Raw genomic sequence first — 17,302 nt, forward strand, 5'->3', positions numbered from 1 at the left:
CCTTCTGATAAGTTTCTCATCATCTAAACATGGCAGAAATAAGAAAAAGGAAAAGTGGGGGCAAGGTAGTAACATAGCTCCATTTTTTGACTAATAGTTTCGTTTTTCTGGTTTTTGTAGGTTTTCCAGTGAATAACAGCAGCAGCAACAGTGCTCAGAATTTTAGTTTTAAACCAAGCTCTGGATTTGCTACAGCCCCTTCTGGAAGCCCTCCTGTGTTTGGAAATACTCCAGCGTTTGGAGCTGTACCCGCTGCCAGTTCTGCCATCACTGCTGCTACTCCGACTTTTGGCCTTAGGAAACCCGAAATCACATCTGCTGCTTCATTTTCATTTAAAACCCCTGCAGCTTCTGGTTTTGGATCATCTGGATTTTCAGGATTTTCACCTTCTGTGGCAGCAAGCCCTGTTGGATCTCCAGTGGCCCCAGCCTTTGGAAGTGGCAGTTCTGCAGCTGGTTTTGGTAGCACAGGCTCACAGCCTCACACTGCTTTCTCTAAGTCATCCAGTGACACCTTTGGAAACAGCAGCGTGCCTACTTCTCTCTCATTCTCACTTGGCAGCAACACAACAGATAATGCATTATTCACACCCAAGGATCAACTAACAGCAGAAGAACTGGAACAATTTCAGTCCAAGAAATTTACTCTGGGAAAAATTCCATTAAAGCCACCACCTGTGGAACTTCTAAATATTTAAAAGGGCAATTTTAAATACAGAAAAAAATGGCTTTTAAAATTGTTTTTTGAGTGGTTCATATGAAAGAGGAGGTATATATATATATATATATAAGTATATATATATACACACACACATACATGTGTATATGCATATATATGGCATATATATAAGAAGTATAAATTTTCAATAATAACATTAGGAGTTCTTAAATTTAATATTTTCCCTTGAGTCTAACTATCTAAAACAAAAAATAGCAACAGATTTTTTTCTTTTTTTTTTTTTTACTGTAATGATGAATGGAACTGAAAAAACTGTCAGGGTGCACTGAATAAAGTACTTTTATCATTCTGTATCACTTTATACTGTCTTACCATTTAAAATTTTACCTTTATACTTTTTTTAACGAAAGAGATAATTTCTAAAACCAGTAGGGAAAAAATGCTTAAGTGTTTAGTCTACTTACTGAATAAACATCAGTAGGTGTTTAATAAACATGGTGACTTTCTTTCATGTAAAGAAGATTCTCTTAAAGAGAGAAATATAATTTTTAAAGGGTAAAAGCTTTTATTTTTAGTACCTAAGAAGCATTTTTGCCTCATAATTTTTCTTCCTCAATTTTGGCTGTCTCATGAACCATTTGAGTTTTTGTCAACAGTTTCATGCTAGTTTTTATCTTGGCCTAATTTTTATGTAATTCTGTTTTTTTCCTCACATTGTCTCATCAAGTGGATGGATTGTAAGAGGACTAAGAAATTATGATCTCATATAGATGAAGAGCATTTGTGTATATATATATATCCTTTGTAAATGCATAAGACATTTCTGGAAGAATAAGAAACTTGCTAATAATGATTACCTCTGGGAAAAGAATTGGTGTCTGAGTTAGGAGAAATACTTTATATACCATTTTGAAATGTTTGAATATTTTACCATGTACATGTGGTACTTTGTTTTTTTAATTAAAAGAAGATCACGAAAAATTAGGAAGCTTTTTCCAACTAAACATTATTGGCAAGTTTAATGATACTTATGATCAAGCTAGTTTTTCAAGATGCATTTTTGAAAAGCATTTTTTTTTTGAACAAGTATTCAAGATGCATCTTTTCTAGGCTTTTTTCTTTTCAAGTAACAGAGAAGTAACTTTATAACTGGAAAAAGGTCATTGAAGAACAAGTCTAGGCTTTCTTCCACCTCCATTTACATTAAGGTACGCTCATTCCTTTTGGTGTATGTCTTAAAACCTTTTTATAAAATATGTTTATTATAACAACTTTGGAAACTTACAACAAGGAAATTAAAATTATCAGTAATCTCTTCCCCCCAAGAATAGTGAGGACTCACCAGCTGTTTCTAGAGTTTCTATTAGAATTTTCAGATGTGTTTACGTCTCCCTGTGTCCTCAGATTGAAGTAGTATCTTATATATATGGTTGATTGAAACAGCCAGAGACAACATTAGTTGAAGCGTACATGTCAAGAGTTCTGTGTTCCTTTTTCAAGCCTCAGAAAATTATATAACTAGCACAGATCAGGTATTGAACTGATTTTTAAGTGAAAATCTTACCTATTAAAGATATATGCTTCATATGACTTTAGCATATATGCAAAGGATTTGGTCCTCAGGGGATCCAGATTCTCTGTTATACTTTTTGAAGAACTTTATGACTCAAACTAAGTTTTGGAACCCCAGCATTCCAATAAGAGGTGTATGTTTGAAACCATCCTTGGTATAGAGATGATAAATAGACCCTAAGTTCCTGTTTTGATTTTAAGTTCTTCATAAGGACTTTGCAATGTTTTTTTTTTTCAACTTGCAGTTGACTCCTAGAATTCTCCTACCCTGATGGAATGAACCCTGCATAAAGGTAGATTAAGTTTCAAGACCCTAAAAAGGAGTGGAAGGGAAGAGGCAACCAAAAGGTACAAGAGCAAGTACTACCATCTAGATTTATTCAGTGAGGCAAGAACCGATTCTGACAGAGCTGGTCATATTGAAAGTATACTCCCAAATGAGCACAGACAGCCCCGTTTCACATCTTCTACAACAGCTGCCCCTTTTCCCTAGGACTTAGAGGAAGGGACAGAATTGCATATAAGGTTTTATTACAAGTAAAATGATCTAACTAGTTTGATTATTTGATCACAGAAAGATAGAAGTGTAACAGCTGAGAGCTAATTAGAAAGGGAGAGAGAAGCTGATACTAAAACTATTTAAAAGGTATAATATGATTTAGCTAAAATTTAGCTACAGAATATGTATTGTTAAAGTGTTGTTCATAAGAGTAAAAGAATCCAATTTGTTGTCCAACAACAGGAAATTGGTTAATCTGGTAGATTCACATATTGGAGTACAGCTTTTCTAAATGACCTGGGTTTTCACTCTGTAGTCAATGGGCAAAAGCTTGTTATTTATTTATTATTATTTTATTATTACTCTAATTGCACTGACTGGGACACTCAGTACTGTGTTGAAAAGTAGTGGTGAGAGGGAGCATCTTTGCCTTGTTTCTGGTCCTAAAGGAAAAACTTTTCTTTTATGATTGAATATGATATTAGCTGTGGCCTTTTCGTGTATGGCTTTTATTATGTTGAGGTAGTTTCCTTATTTTCCCCAGTTTGTTGAGTGTTTTTATCATGAAAAAGTTTTTACTTTGTCAAATATTTTTTATGCATCAGTTGAGATGATCATATGGGTTTTGTCCTCCAATTTGTTAATGTTATGTATTTATACTGATTGATTTTGTATGGTGAACCATCTTTGCATTCCAGATACAAATCCCACTTAATCATGTGTAAATACTTTTAATGTGCTGTTGAATTCAGTTTGCTAGTATTTTGTTGAGGATTTTTGTATTGTTATTCATCAGGAATATTTGTCTGTAGTTTTCTTGTGTCTTTTTTTCTGATTTTGGTATCAGAATAATGCTGGCTTCATACAGTGAGTTTGGGGATGTTCCCTCCTCTTCAATTCTCTGGAAAGATTGGCATTAATTCCTTAATTGTTTGATAAAATCCTTCAGTGAAGTCATCTTGTCCTGGTGGGGCAGTGTTTGATTACTGCTTCAATCTCCTTATTGTAGGTCTGTTCAGATTCTTTATTACTTGATTTAGTTTTGGTAGTTTGTATGTTTCCAGGAATCAATCCATTTCTTTAGGTTATCTAATTTGTTGATATTTAATTGTTCACAGTAATCTTTTATATATGACCAACCTTGATAGTATATTAAAAAGCAGAGACATTACTTTACCAACAAAGGTCTGTCTAGTCAAGGCTGTGGTTTTTCCCGTGGTCATGTATGGATGTGAGAGTTGGACTGTGAAGAAAGCTGATCGCCGAAGAATTGATGCTTTTGAACTGTGGTGTTGGAGAAGACTCTTGAGAGTCCCTTGGACTGCAAGGAGATCCAACCAGTCCATTCTAAACGAGATCGATCCTGGATGTTCATTGGAAGGACTGATGCTAAAGCTGAAACTGCAGTACTTTGGCCACCTCATGCGAGTTGACTCACTGGAAAAGACTCTGATGCTAGGAAAGGTTGGGGGCGGGAGGAGAAGGGGACGACAGAGAATGAGATGGCTGGATGGCATCACCGACTCTGTAGACATGAGTTTGAGTGAACTCCGGGAGTTGGTGATGGATAGGGAGGCCTGGCGTGCTGTGATTCATGGGGTCGCGGAGAGTCGGACACGACTGAGCAACTGAACTAATCTTTTATAATCCGTTTTTATTTCTGTGACATCAGTTATAATATCCACTCTTTTGATTCTAATTTAGTTATTAGAATCTTTTAGCCCTTTTTCTTAGTTAATGTAGCTAAGGATTTGCCAGTTTTTTTGGTCTTTTTAAAAGACCGTGTCTTAGTCTGCTCATGCCACCGTAATAAAATACCATAGACAGGGTGGCTTAAAAAACAGACATTTATTTCTCTCAGTTTTGGAGCCTTGAAGTCCATTTCAGGGTGCTAGCATGGTCAGTTCTGGTGAGAACCCTTTTCCAAGCTTGCAGATAGCTGCCTTCTTAGGTACTAAGATAGCCTTTTCTTGGTATATGTGCATGAAGAAATAGATTTCTCTCTCTTCCTCTTCTTACAAGGCCACTAATCCCGTCATGAGGTTGCCATCCTCATGACCTAATTATCTCTCAAAAGACCCCCACCTCCAAATACCATCACTTTGGTGGTTAGGGCATCAACATATGAATTTGGGTAAAGGACACACACAGTTGATTTTATTGGTTATTGATTTTTTCCCACTGTTTTTCTATTCTCTATTTCATTTACTCTCCTTTCATCTTTATTATTTCTTCTGCTAAATTTAAGTGTTTTTTTTTTCAAGGTATAAAATTAGATTATTGATTTGAGATCTTTCTTCTTTTTAATGCAAGCATTTATCTCTGTAAACTCCTCCCTTATCACTGCTTTTGCCTAGGTTTTGATGTTTTGTATTTTGTTTTCATTTGTCTCTAAGTATTTTCTAAGTTCCCTTGTGGTTTATTCTTTGACGCATTGGTTGTTTAAGAGTGTATTGTTTAGTTTTCACATATTTGTATTTTTACCTTCTGCTGTTGACTTCTAGTTTCATTCCATTGTGGTCAGAGAAGATACTTGGAATGATTTCAATCTTCTTTAAATTTGTTAAGATTTGTTTTGTGGCCTAATATGTGGACCGCCTTGCAGAATGACCATGTGTACTTGAGAAGAATGTGTATCCTGCTGTTCTTGGGTGAAGGGCTCAGTATATGTTTGCTTCAGTTATTCTATAGTGTGAAGTCATCTGTTTTTTGTTTATTGATCTCCTCTTTGTTCTATCCGTAACTGAAAGTGAAGTATTGAAATATCCTATTGTTACTCAGTTGCTGGCTATTTCTCCCTTCAGTTCTGTCAATGTTTGCTTTATATATTTGGGAGTTCTAATGTTAGGTGCATGTACGTTATAATTGTTATATCTTCCTGGTGAATTGACCCTGTTATCATTATATAATGACCTTCTTTGTCTCATATAATAATTTTGGTTTTAAATCTATTTTATCTTAGTATGGCCACTTCTACTCCCTTTGGATTCCTATTTTCATGGAATATTTTTCCATCCTTTTAGCCTGTGTGTATCTTTAGATGTATAGCGTGCCTCTTATAGACTACCTATTAGTTGGTTCTTATTTTTTATCCATTCAGCCAATCTGTGTCTTTTAATTAGTGTATTTAACCTAGTACTGGGCTGGAAGCAGCACAAGCTGGAATCAGGATTGCCGGGAGAAGTATCAATAACCTCAGATATGCAGATGACACCACCCTTATGGCAGAAAATGAAGAGAAACTATAAAGCCTCTTGATGAAAGTGAAAAGAGGAGAGTGAAAAAGTGGGCTTAAAGCTCAACATTCGGAAAACTAAGATCATGGCATCTGGTCCCATCACTTCATGGGAAATAGATGGGGAAACAGTGGAAACAGTGACAGACTTTATTTTTTTGGGCTCCAAAATCACTGCGGATGCTGATTGCAGCCATGAAATTAAAAGACGCTTACTCCTTTGGAAGGAAAGTTATGACCAACCTAGATAGCATATTAAAAAGCAGAGACATTACTTTGCCAACCAAGGTCCGTCTAGTCAAGGCTATGGTTTTTCCCGTGGTCATGTATGGATGTGAGAGTTGGACTGTGAAGAAAGCTGATCGCTGAAGAATTGATGCTTTTGGACTGTGATGTTGGAGAAGATTCTTGAGAGTCCCTTGGACTGCAAGGAGATCCAACCAGTCCATCCTAAAGGAGATCAGTCCCGTGTGTTCATTGGAAGGACTGATGTTGAAGCTGAAACTCCAATACTTTGGCCACTTCATACGAAGAGTTGACTCACTGGAAAAGACTCTGATGCTGTGAGGGATTGGGGGCAGGAGGAGAAGGGGACGACAGAGAATGAGATGGCTGGATGGCATTACCGACTCGATGGACGTGAGTTTGAGTGAACTCCGGGAGTTGGTGATGGACAGGGAGGCCTGGTGTGCTATGATTCATGGGGTCGCAGAGAGTTGGACACGACTGAGTGACTGAACTCACCGAACCTATTACATAAAATTACTGACAGGAAAAGACTTACTATTGCCATTTTGTTCATTGTTTTCTGTATATAACATTTTTGTTCTTTTCTTCATGCTGCCTTATTTTGTGCTTTGCTGATTTTTTTTTTGTAGTGACATATTTTAATTCCCTTCTCATTTCCCTTTGTGTATATTCTATAATTTCTCTGTGGTTACTGATGTAATTACATAAAGTGGTTTAAAGTTATAATATATTTTAAATATAATTTAACTTCAGTCATATAAAAACTGCTCTATTTCAGTTCTGCCTCACCCACTTTATGTTTTTGAGACAGATTACCTATTATAATATGGCATGTTTATTAACATAGATTTATAATTACTTTTTATGCTTCTTTTGTTTTTTAAATTCCGTACCAGATTTAAAAGTGATTTATGCACTTACATTACAACACTACATAATTCTAAATTTATATTTTTACCTTTACGAAGAAGTTTTATATTTTTGTCTGGTTTTTGTTGCTCTTTATCATCCTTCTGTTTTAACTTGAAGGACTCCCTTCAGCCTTTCTTTTTGTTTTCCAGCCAGTTTGTTTTCTATTGATACCACAGTGGTCAGATCTTGACCATGTACTTCCACAGTGGTCACAACCATTCCTTCCATTGCTGCTGTGTGGTTTTCAAATTCTTCTCATGCATGTTGAGCTGGCAGTGCATAGCACGTATTTTCTTGGGCTGCAGTTCCAGGGGCTTGTACTTTGTGCCCTTGTAGAGTTTCCTAAGATTCTCTTTCTGAGTCTGGTTAACGGCAGTGAGAACAAAGGCAATGGATTTGCAGACAACTCGAATCTTAGAGAGTTTGGATGCTCTGCTGCCTGGCAGTTCAGAGACATGGAGCTGGGACAGCTCCACCTTCAGGTCATCCATCTGTTTCAGCAACTTGTCTTTCTAGCCTGAAAGTCTCAAGACTTAATCTTGGCTGTGGCTGTACAAGGTTGTTTTTAAAGTATGAAACAGATGAATGAAGCTGTTTTCTTTACCCAGACATTAGTTTGTTAAAAATTACTGCAGAAGAAACTCAGGAGGTCTGACTTTAATATTATTCATCAGGTTAACATAATTTGATCAAATCATTAATACTCGGCAAATTAATATAACAAAATACCGCTTCCTGTCCATTAAACTGGCAAAAATCAGAGTCTTGCAATGATGGTGTTAATGAAGATGTGGTATTTTGGAGACTGCTGTGAGCTGCTGACAGGAGTGTGGATGTGTGCAGGCACTTCAGACAGTTTGGCAAGATCTAGTAACATTAAAGATGATCATCCTCTACAACCTAGAAATTTTTACTCCTCTGCAAGGCCCTTGCTCCTCAAAGTGTGGTCCTAGGACCAGCAGCATCAACATCATCTGGGAACTTAATACATGTGTAGAATTTCAAGCCTCATCCCAAAGCTACCAAATCAGAGCCTCCATTTTTATGAGATTTATGGGAGGATGGTATGCACATGAATATATGAGAAACTACTGCACATGGGAAAAGGAAATGTATAAAATTAAATGGTATTATTCATAGTAGCAAACTATTGGAAACAACCAGAAGTTCATGCACAAGGTAACAGATACACTTTGATATAATGTGATACATCTGTACAACTTGAATTACACATATCAGTTCAGTTCAGTTCAGTCACTCAGTCTTGTCCGACTCTCCGCGACCCCATGAATCACAGCACGCCAAGCCTCCCTGTCCATCACCAAATCCCGGAGTTCACTCAAACTCGTGTCCACAGAGTCGGTGATGCCATCCAGCCATCTCATTCTCTGTTGTCCCCTTTTCCTCCCACCCCCAACCTTTCCCAGCATCAGAGTCTTTCCAGTGAGTCAACTCGTCGCATGAGGTGGCCAAAGTATTGGAGTTTCAGCTTTAGCATCAGTCCTTCCAATGAACACCCAGGATTGATCTCCCTTAGAATGGACTGGTTGGATCTCCTGGCGGTACAAGGGACTCTCAAGAGTCTTCTCCAACACCACAGTTCAAAAGCATCAATTCTTCAGCGATCAGCTTTCTTCACAGTCCAACTCTCACATCCATACATGACCACGGGAAAAACCATAGCCTTGACTAGACGGACCTTGGTTGGCAAAGTAATGTCTCTTCTTTTACACATATAAACAGCCAAAAAAGCACAGGTGGTATAATATATCACTGAAAGTACAGAGTATAAAACAATGCTATATATTGTTTATAAATTTATAAACATAGTAAAGGAATAACAGCCTGAGAAAATTAGCACCAGATTTAGAATAGAGTTTGTCCAGGAAAGGGGGAAAAAAAGAATGAGATTTAGAAGGCATATATAGGGAACATTATACCTGTCATTTTTTTTTAATTTAAACTTACTATGACAATAGTAGAATTTTATAGAGTGGGTGATGAGTACATAGCTATCCATTATATTATTTTCTATGTTTTCCCATATACTTTAAATAAATTTACAAATTTTTAAAGATTTAATTTAAAAAAAAGAAGTCTTCTTTCCCATCCTAAATCTTGAATTAAATAGTCCACTCTGATGATACTTGTCATTCTAGTACTAAAGTACAAGGAGTACGACTGTTCTAAAGAACAACCAACTGTGGATGTAGACCATGTTATTTTTGCTGCTAATGAAATCCTGAAAGGAATTCAAATATTTGTGGAGCAAAATGGAAATTATTTTTGATTCACTTGTTTGGGAAAGAGTATGTGTTTGTCTCTCTACTTATACCTGACGAGGAAGATAATCTAAAATCAATATGATAACTAGTTACCTGAGGTTCTTTTCTCATCCACATATTATCAACCAGCTGGCAATCTATTCTTATTTACTTGTTCATTTATAATGTAAATAGCATTTAACCCTGTCAGCACTGAAACAGAGAAATAGAGGAATTATATATATATATATATATTGTAAACACAGTAAGTATCAAGCTTTTTCATTTGGAAACCTTCTAGTGATTCTATATGACTCACACCTCCCCTACACTAAGAAAACAAATCAAAAGAAGACATGACTTTACTGGAATTATTTATTCAGAAGCTACTCAACTGAAGGACATTTATATACATAATTCAGTAGAGAAAACAGAGTGCTGTGTAAGAAAAAGTTTGCTTGATTTATAGGAATTGATGATCATCAATATTAAGGACCCACCAAATGCAAGTGTTACATTAAGGATTCAGTCCCAAAATCTACTGAGAAGGTTTAGAAACAGGCTATGAAGGGTTATCATCAGTTCAGTTCAGTCACTCAGTCGTGTCCGACTCTTTGCGACCCCACGAATCACAGCACACCAGGCCTCCCTGTCCATCACCAACTCCCGAAGTTCACTCAAACTCATGTCCATCGAGTCGGTGATGCCATCCAGCCATCTCATCCTCTTTCGTCCCCTTCTACTCCCGCCCGCAATCCCTCCCAGCATCAGAGTCTTTTCCAGTGAGTCAACTCATCGCATGAGGTGGCCAAAGTATTGGAGTTTTCTAAAAAAAGTGTCAAGTTCCTTACCTGGAGCTCATCCTCAAAGATGAATGAAAATCAGTTCAGTTCACTCAGTGGTGTCCTACTCTTTGCGACACCATGGACTACAGCACACCAGGCTTCCTTGTTCATCACCAACTCCCAGAGCTTACTCAAACTCATGTCCAGTAAGTCAGTGATGCCATTCAACCATCTCATCCTCTGTCGTCCCCTTCTCTTCCCACCTTCAATCTTCCCCAGCATCAGGGTCTTTTCCAATGAGTCAGTGCTTCGCATCAGGTGGCCAAAGTATTGGAGTTTCAGCTTTAGTATCAGTCCTTCCCATGAATATTCAAGACTGATTTCCTTTAGGATTGACAGGTTGGATCTCCTTGCAATCCAAGGAACTCTCAAGAGTCTTCTCCAACACCACAGTTCAAAAGCATTAATTCTTTGGCACTCAGCTTTCTTTATAGTCCAACTCTCACATCCATACATGACGACTGGAAAAACCGTAGCTTTGACTAGACGGACCTTTGTTGGTTAAGCAATGTCTCTGCTTCTTAATATGCTGTCTAGGTTGGTCATAGCTTTTCTTCCAAGGAGCAAGTGTCTTTTAATTTCATGACTGCAGTCACCATCTGCAGTGATTTTGGAGCTCCCAAAAATAAAGTCTCTCACTGTTTCCCCATCTGTTTGCCATGAAGTGATGGGACCAGATGCCATGATTTTAGTTTGAAGCCAACTTTTTCACTGTCCTCTTTCACTTTCACCAAGAGCCTCTTTAGTTCTTCTTCACTTCCTACCATAAGGGTTGTGTCATCTGCATATCTGGGGTTATTGATATTTCTCCCAGCAATCTTGATTCCAGCTTGTGCTCATCCAGCCCAGCATTTTGCATGATGTACTCTGCACATAAGTTTAAAAAGCAGGGTGACAATATGCAGCCTTGGCGTACTCCTTTCCCAACTTGGAACCAGTTTGTTGTTCCATTTCCAGTTCTAACTGTTGCTTCCTGACCTGTATACAGATTTCTCAAGAGGCAGGTCAGGTGGTCTGGTATTCCCATCTCTTTCAGAATTTTCCAGTTTGTTGTGATCCACACAGTCAAAGGCTTTGGTGTAGTCAATAAAGCAAAAGTAGATGTTTTTCTGGAACTCTTTTGCTTTTTTGATAATCCAGTGGATGTTGCAATTTGATCTCTGGTGCCTTTTCTAAAACCAGCTTGAACAGAAGTTCACGGTTCACATACTATTGAAACCTGGCTTGGAGGATTTGAGCATTACTTTGCTAGCGTGTGAGATGAGTGCAATTGTGCGGTAGTTTGAACATTCTTTAGCATTGCCTTTCTTTGGGATTGGAATGAAAACTGACCTTTTCCAGTCCTGTGGCCACTGCTGAGTTTTCCAAATTTGCTGGCATTTTGAGTGCAGCACTTTCATGGCATCATCTTTTAGGATTTGAAATAGCTCAACTGGAATTCCATCTCCTCCACTAGCTTTGTTCGTAGTGATGCTTCCTAAGGCCCACTTGACTTCACATTCCAAGATATCTGGCTCTAGGTGAGTGATCACACCATCATGGTTATCTGGGTCATGAAGATCTTTTTTGTATAGTTCTGTGTATTCTGTGAATGAGAATAGAACCATGCAAATTCAAATGGTAGAAAATGAAAGTGAAAGTTGCTTAGTCATGTCCGACTCTTTCTCCAGGTCAGAATACTGGAATTGGTAGCCTTTCCATTCTCCAGGGGATCTTCCCAACCCAGGATTGAACCCAGGTCTCCCACCTTTCAGGCAGATTCTTTACCAGCTCAAATGTTAACATATGCAAAAGCACAGTGTTGAGTACATCAAAATGCTACAGAGAAGTTAATGAGCCAGGAGTCTGTGGTAACTCCCCAGAGGAAATGAATTTTAATAGTTGTGAGAGGGAAGTGAAATCACAATGGGAAGGAGAAATAGCCAGAAGAGCCAGCTTCTGAAAAAAGAGAAGCTGAGCCTGGGAAGACTATATTCACTTTATGATACATAGTTTGAAAAGATTATCTCTTTAAATAAAAAATCTAAACTTGATCTTGGACAGGTTAACTTTCCTAATCCTTTTATCTGTAGAGTAGGTAATATACACCACCTATTCACTGTGTGACCAATAGTTAATGTAACATGCTTAGCAGAGAAATTATGTTCAAAAATTCCATTAGTCATTAAAATTAGGCTTGTTCACTATAGAGAATTCAGACCACATAGAAATACATAGAATGAAAAGTATACTCCACATTCCCAATAACATTGTCTTTAACACTTTTCTGTACATTTCTTCAATCTTTATTCCTTATACATAGTCTAATAGTAACTATCGTTATCAATGCTATAATATTATTTTGCATCTTTACACTGAACAGAATGTTGCAAAGAAACTTCCATGTCAGTACATATAGGTTTACCTCACTGTTTTTTTTTTTTTTTTAGATAAGAAGTATGTTTATTAATATAGGATACTTGTGAAGGATAGAAGCAGGCAGGCAAGAGATCTCCTCCCCAGGATCTAAGTGGGCTACATTTTTATAACAAAAGGAAAAGTGGGGAGGGAGAGAAAACCACCTTCTTCTAATTCCTTTGTAAAGCTATTGCAGGAAAATTGGTCCCAAGGGGATAGTCATTCCCAGGTCTCTGACAAGTTCCTGGGATGGGCCCCCAAGTGAGAATCCTTGGCTTTACATAGGAAAGAATTCAAGAGCAAGCCATAGAAAACAAAACAGAGGTACACATTCCATGGGCAGCATGTGGGCCATCTTAGAAGGCAAAAGCAGCTTATTTCACTGTTTTTAAAGGCCATATAGTGTTCCATTGTGTGTCCATTCCTTAATTTACCTAACCAGGCCCCTATATATGCGCCAACAGTCTTTCACTAGGACATTCTAGAACATACATCTTTGCACTGTGAGAGTACTTTGTAAGAAACGGAAATGCCAAGTTGAAAGTATGAAAAGTTTTCATTTTAATAGAGTTTGCTAAATTATTCTTTGAAATGCCTTATTTTTTTTATTCTTCCCCGCTTTCCTTCCCACAATATAGGTCCAGAAAATAGAAGACAACCTATTCACATTTCAAAGGATAGAAGATGATGTATTTGTTATCATTGAAAATGCTCACTGATTAGAGCCATGAAGACTGGGAGCTTGATCAGCAGCATTTCCGTAAGTCCCTTCTAGTGAACCCCTGGACCAGTCCAGGATGGACATTGCTTCAGGTCTTAGTGCTTTTTTTCATTGAAACAAGAGATCCATATACATATAAATGTAATATACATGCATAAGCATACATTATCAGATACATTATTGCTATTATCATTTTGAACAAACTGATATCTGTTAGCTCAATTAACAATAAGAAAAATAATTATTTTACTTTCAAAAACAAAGAAACTAGGGACTTCCCTGATGGTCCAGTAGCTAAGATTCCGTGCTCCCTACACAGCTGGCCTGGGTCCCATCCCTGGTCAGGGAACTAGGCCCCACATGCTTCAGCTCTTAATATCCAGAGCAGACAAATAGATAAATGAATAATATTAAGATGTACAGACAAAGAAACAGTCCCGAGACCCAGAGAGACAGGATTCCCAACTATTCTGAAGATGCCATCTGCCCTGTATACTATTTTTTGTGCTTGACCACAGAAGCTAAATCTCATCAAAATGAAAAGGAAAAAAAAAAATCACTTATTGGCAGAAAGTACCACCTTAGACAGCTCACTGGTGGGGGCTGAAGTGGACAGAGGTGGCTTTAAGAAACAACTCCAGCTTTCTAACTGACTAAGCTGCTTCTCACAAGCCCAACCTGAGACAGAAATGAGTAAAGGCTGTCAAAGGGTGAGGAAATGAAATTCCGTCAGGGAGGAAAGAACTATCCCCAAGTGACTCAGGTACCTTCTGGCCTCTTGTGCTTCCTTGTCTAGCTTAGATTCCAGGGCCCATCAGTCAGTCACTTTTGTTTTTTTAACATTTTAATTTATTTATTTGACTGTGCTGAGTCTTAGTTGCAGCATGTGGGATATAGTTCCCTGAACAGGAATTGAACGCTGGCCCCCTGCATTGGGAACTCGGAGTCTTAGCCACTGGACCACCATGGAAGTCTCCAGTCAGTCACTCAAAGATGTGTACCTCTTCTGCACTCCCTTCCTCCAGGTGCTGGCGAGGTCCACCTGAACCCCTGGGAGCCTGTCTTCTGTAACCATCACACCAGCAGGGCGGGGTGCTGCTACAGGCAGCTGCACTGTGAGTTCTGACCTGACATCTCAGTGACACTGCCCAGGATCCCACACAGTTCCTCTTGGGTGTGGGGCACCTGTTCCTACCTAAGCTGCTCTCCACTCTCCCCTAGTCTATCTTCTCTCTGAAGGAGGGATTCCCTCCTCATGCTTCACAGAGCATTCGAAGCCATCCAAGAGGACATTGGTCATCCTCTTCTGCACTCCGAGTTCAGTGCTTGACACATGCTGTATGACTCCACTAGTTATCCACTCCCTCGCTTTGTGGAGTCTCCCAGAAGTGTCACTGTGCTGTAGCATCTCCTTGCTTGAGAGGGTGGGGAAACAGATGCAGATGCTCTCCATCTTCTCGCCACCACCCCAGCTCTCTGCTCCCTGTAACAGCCATGCTTCCCTGAATGTTCGCTTCACTTGATCGCTCCCCTCCCCCACCCCGTCTCGCCTTACTCTTCAACCCATTCTGAGTTGCCTCCCGCCCACCGTTCCACTGCAACTGACCTTGCTAAGGTCTTACTACCATTTAGGCTTCTTTTCAGACCACCTTTACATCTGACAGCATTCCTGCCATAGCTGCAGACTCTATGTCTTTTCTGAGAGTCAGTGAAGAAGAATGATCCCCAGGAATCCCAACAGAATTCTCACAGCCTCTGATCCTGGGTCAGTCACGGGACACACAGGCTCTTCTGATATCCTGGCCAAAGAGTTTAATATGTACATATGATATGTAACTTTTTAACAGTTACATAGTATTCTGTTGCATGAATGTGTCATAGTGTATTCAACTTCTCCTTTGATGATGGACATTTAGGTTTTTCTAGCAATTTACTAACATAAATAATGCCAGGATGCACTTTCTTGTACCTTGACCACCCACATACACTCTCATAGTCACACTGTTCTTTCTTCACCAAACTCATCAAGCTCATAACTGCTGAATTGTGATTTCTGTGTTTTTAAGGAACTTTCCATCACACCACCAACGTGTCACATTGTATGTTCCTGTGACCACTTTGAGGAAGGGAAAGGGGGAGGGGATACCAGGGGCTGCAATATCTAGACTTTGTCTTCATTCTCTTCGGTTCAGCAAATACAGTCCAGCTGTAAAGACATAAGCTCTATGAAGTTTACTCTAAAATTAGAAGAAAGAAAAGGTTCGATTTTCTATAGAAGCCTCACTTGCCTTCTCATCTCCCTGGACCACCTGGGAGTGCAGGAGGGGTACCTTTCTCCTAATCTGTCCTTCCTCATAGCCTCTGCTTCCACCCTATCAGTTCACAAGAACTGTTAAAAACTTTGACATTTCCAGTTTCCCTTCTTTTTCCATTGTCTAAGAGCTGCTATGCCCCAAGCCACAGAAAGTTCCTACCACAGCCCTCCAGCCTCCAGCCTCAAAGATGTAACATTGCCCCCAGACCAATGCCTGACTTCTTAGCCCTTGTCTTGGTCTTCTGCTGGATGGTCCTGGCCTTGCCCATCCCATACTGCCTCTGTCCTGCCAATCCATCACTCTGAAGCTCTAAGTCAGCACTTCTGGCTAACTAAATGCACCATCTCTCAGAAGAATGTCTGAGAGATGTGTTCTTTCTGCTTCTGATACCTGATATTTCAAAAATAATGTCTTTACAAATGTCATTTGTAAAAATAATATCTTTACAAACATCTCTGGGCTAACTTCGGTTTAGAAGTCCTAGAGCTCAGCTCTAACACCCTCCAGATCTCCAGGTACTACCTGGTTACACTTTCTGTCCTCCTTTCATTGCTGATAAATGAGAAGCTTTCTCTTCTTTAACTTGCAGAAATTTTTTTCCCATTTTTTTCTCTTGAGCTTCCACATTCTCAGTTCCATGACAACACACCACCAACCCCTTTTCCAATCCTTAGAACAGAAGTCCTTTCCTCCTCCTCCCCGCCATGCCCAGCAAGGAGTGAAAACACAGACTGAAACTGTCCCTTCTGCTACCCCTGCTCTTCTCCATCAGCATTCTCAACTCCACAGGGGCTCCCAGGAAAACTCCCAGCCCACTTTGGAATATAGTCTTCCTTCAGGTCACAACATTTGCTGATATTTTATAAATAAAGCTTTCTTTTACTGGTGCTTGGTAAACTGAATGAACGAGTTGTTGTTGTTTAGTTGCTAAGTAGTGACTGACTCTTTTGTGACCCCCTGGACTGTAACCAGCCAGGCTCCTCTGTCCATGGGATTCTCTAGGCAAGAATACTGGAGTGGACTTCCATTTCCTTCTTCAGGGGAATTTCCTGACCCAGGGATCGAACCTGTGTCTCCTACATTGCCAGGTGGATTCTTTATAACTGAGCCACCAAGGAACCCCGAATGAACGAGTACTACTCATAAAATAAAGAGGGAACTTGTAACTGCCAGCATTCAGTAAAGAGTCTACCTGCAATGCTGGAGACCCTGGTTTGATCCCTGGGTTGGGAAGATCCCCTGGAGGAGGAAATGGCAACCCACTTCAGTATTCTTCCCTGGAGAGTTCCATGGACAGGGGAGCCTGGCGGGCTGCCATCCATGGGGTTGCAAAGAGTCGGACACAACTGAGCGACTAACCCTTTCTCTTTTCACATTATTCTAAAGGGTATTACGAATGCTGCACTATTGGCATTAGTAGATACATTTGCTTTAAAGACTCAATTTTATCACAAGCTTCAAAACTGAGTCAGGAATGGTGTACAAGTTATGGTCCCTACCTCATGATTTTTTTGGTTTTCCAAAGCCTAATTTTTTTTTTCTAGATCTGTGTACATGAGTGATTCTTTATCCTGTGAAGGTAGCATTTTATCTCTGCGTGGATCCCTAATTCCT

General features: G+C 39.2%; 1 protein-coding gene across 3 annotated transcripts in view; it reads left to right on the forward strand.

Moving 5' to 3' along the window:
• NUP42 (nucleoporin 42) overlaps nucleotides 1–16,557 on the forward strand; it is a 31,379-nt gene extending 14,822 nt beyond the window's left edge. The window contains exons 7-10 of one of the 3 annotated variants that reach the window (XR_008685217.2): nucleotides 121–1,887; nucleotides 2,497–2,599; nucleotides 13,291–13,412; nucleotides 14,399–16,557. Coding sequence is in view for 1 of the 3 variants with exons in the window: in XM_055420575.2 (XP_055276550.2) it covers nucleotides 121–698 (578 nt within the window). In the remaining 2 variants the exon portion in view is untranslated. Of the gene's footprint in view, nucleotides 1–120; nucleotides 3,558–13,290; nucleotides 13,413–14,398 lie in introns of those variants that run through there. The other 2 variants (XR_008685215.2, XM_055420575.2) reach the window with 2 other exon arrangements.
• Nucleotides 16,558–17,302: the final 745 nt, after the last annotated feature.

Source organism: Moschus berezovskii, chromosome 3 (genome assembly GCF_049115385.1).
Source record: "Moschus berezovskii isolate FMDL1 chromosome 3, NW_MosBer_1.0, whole genome shotgun sequence".
Taxonomy (NCBI): Eukaryota; Metazoa; Chordata; class Mammalia; order Artiodactyla; family Moschidae; genus Moschus; species Moschus berezovskii.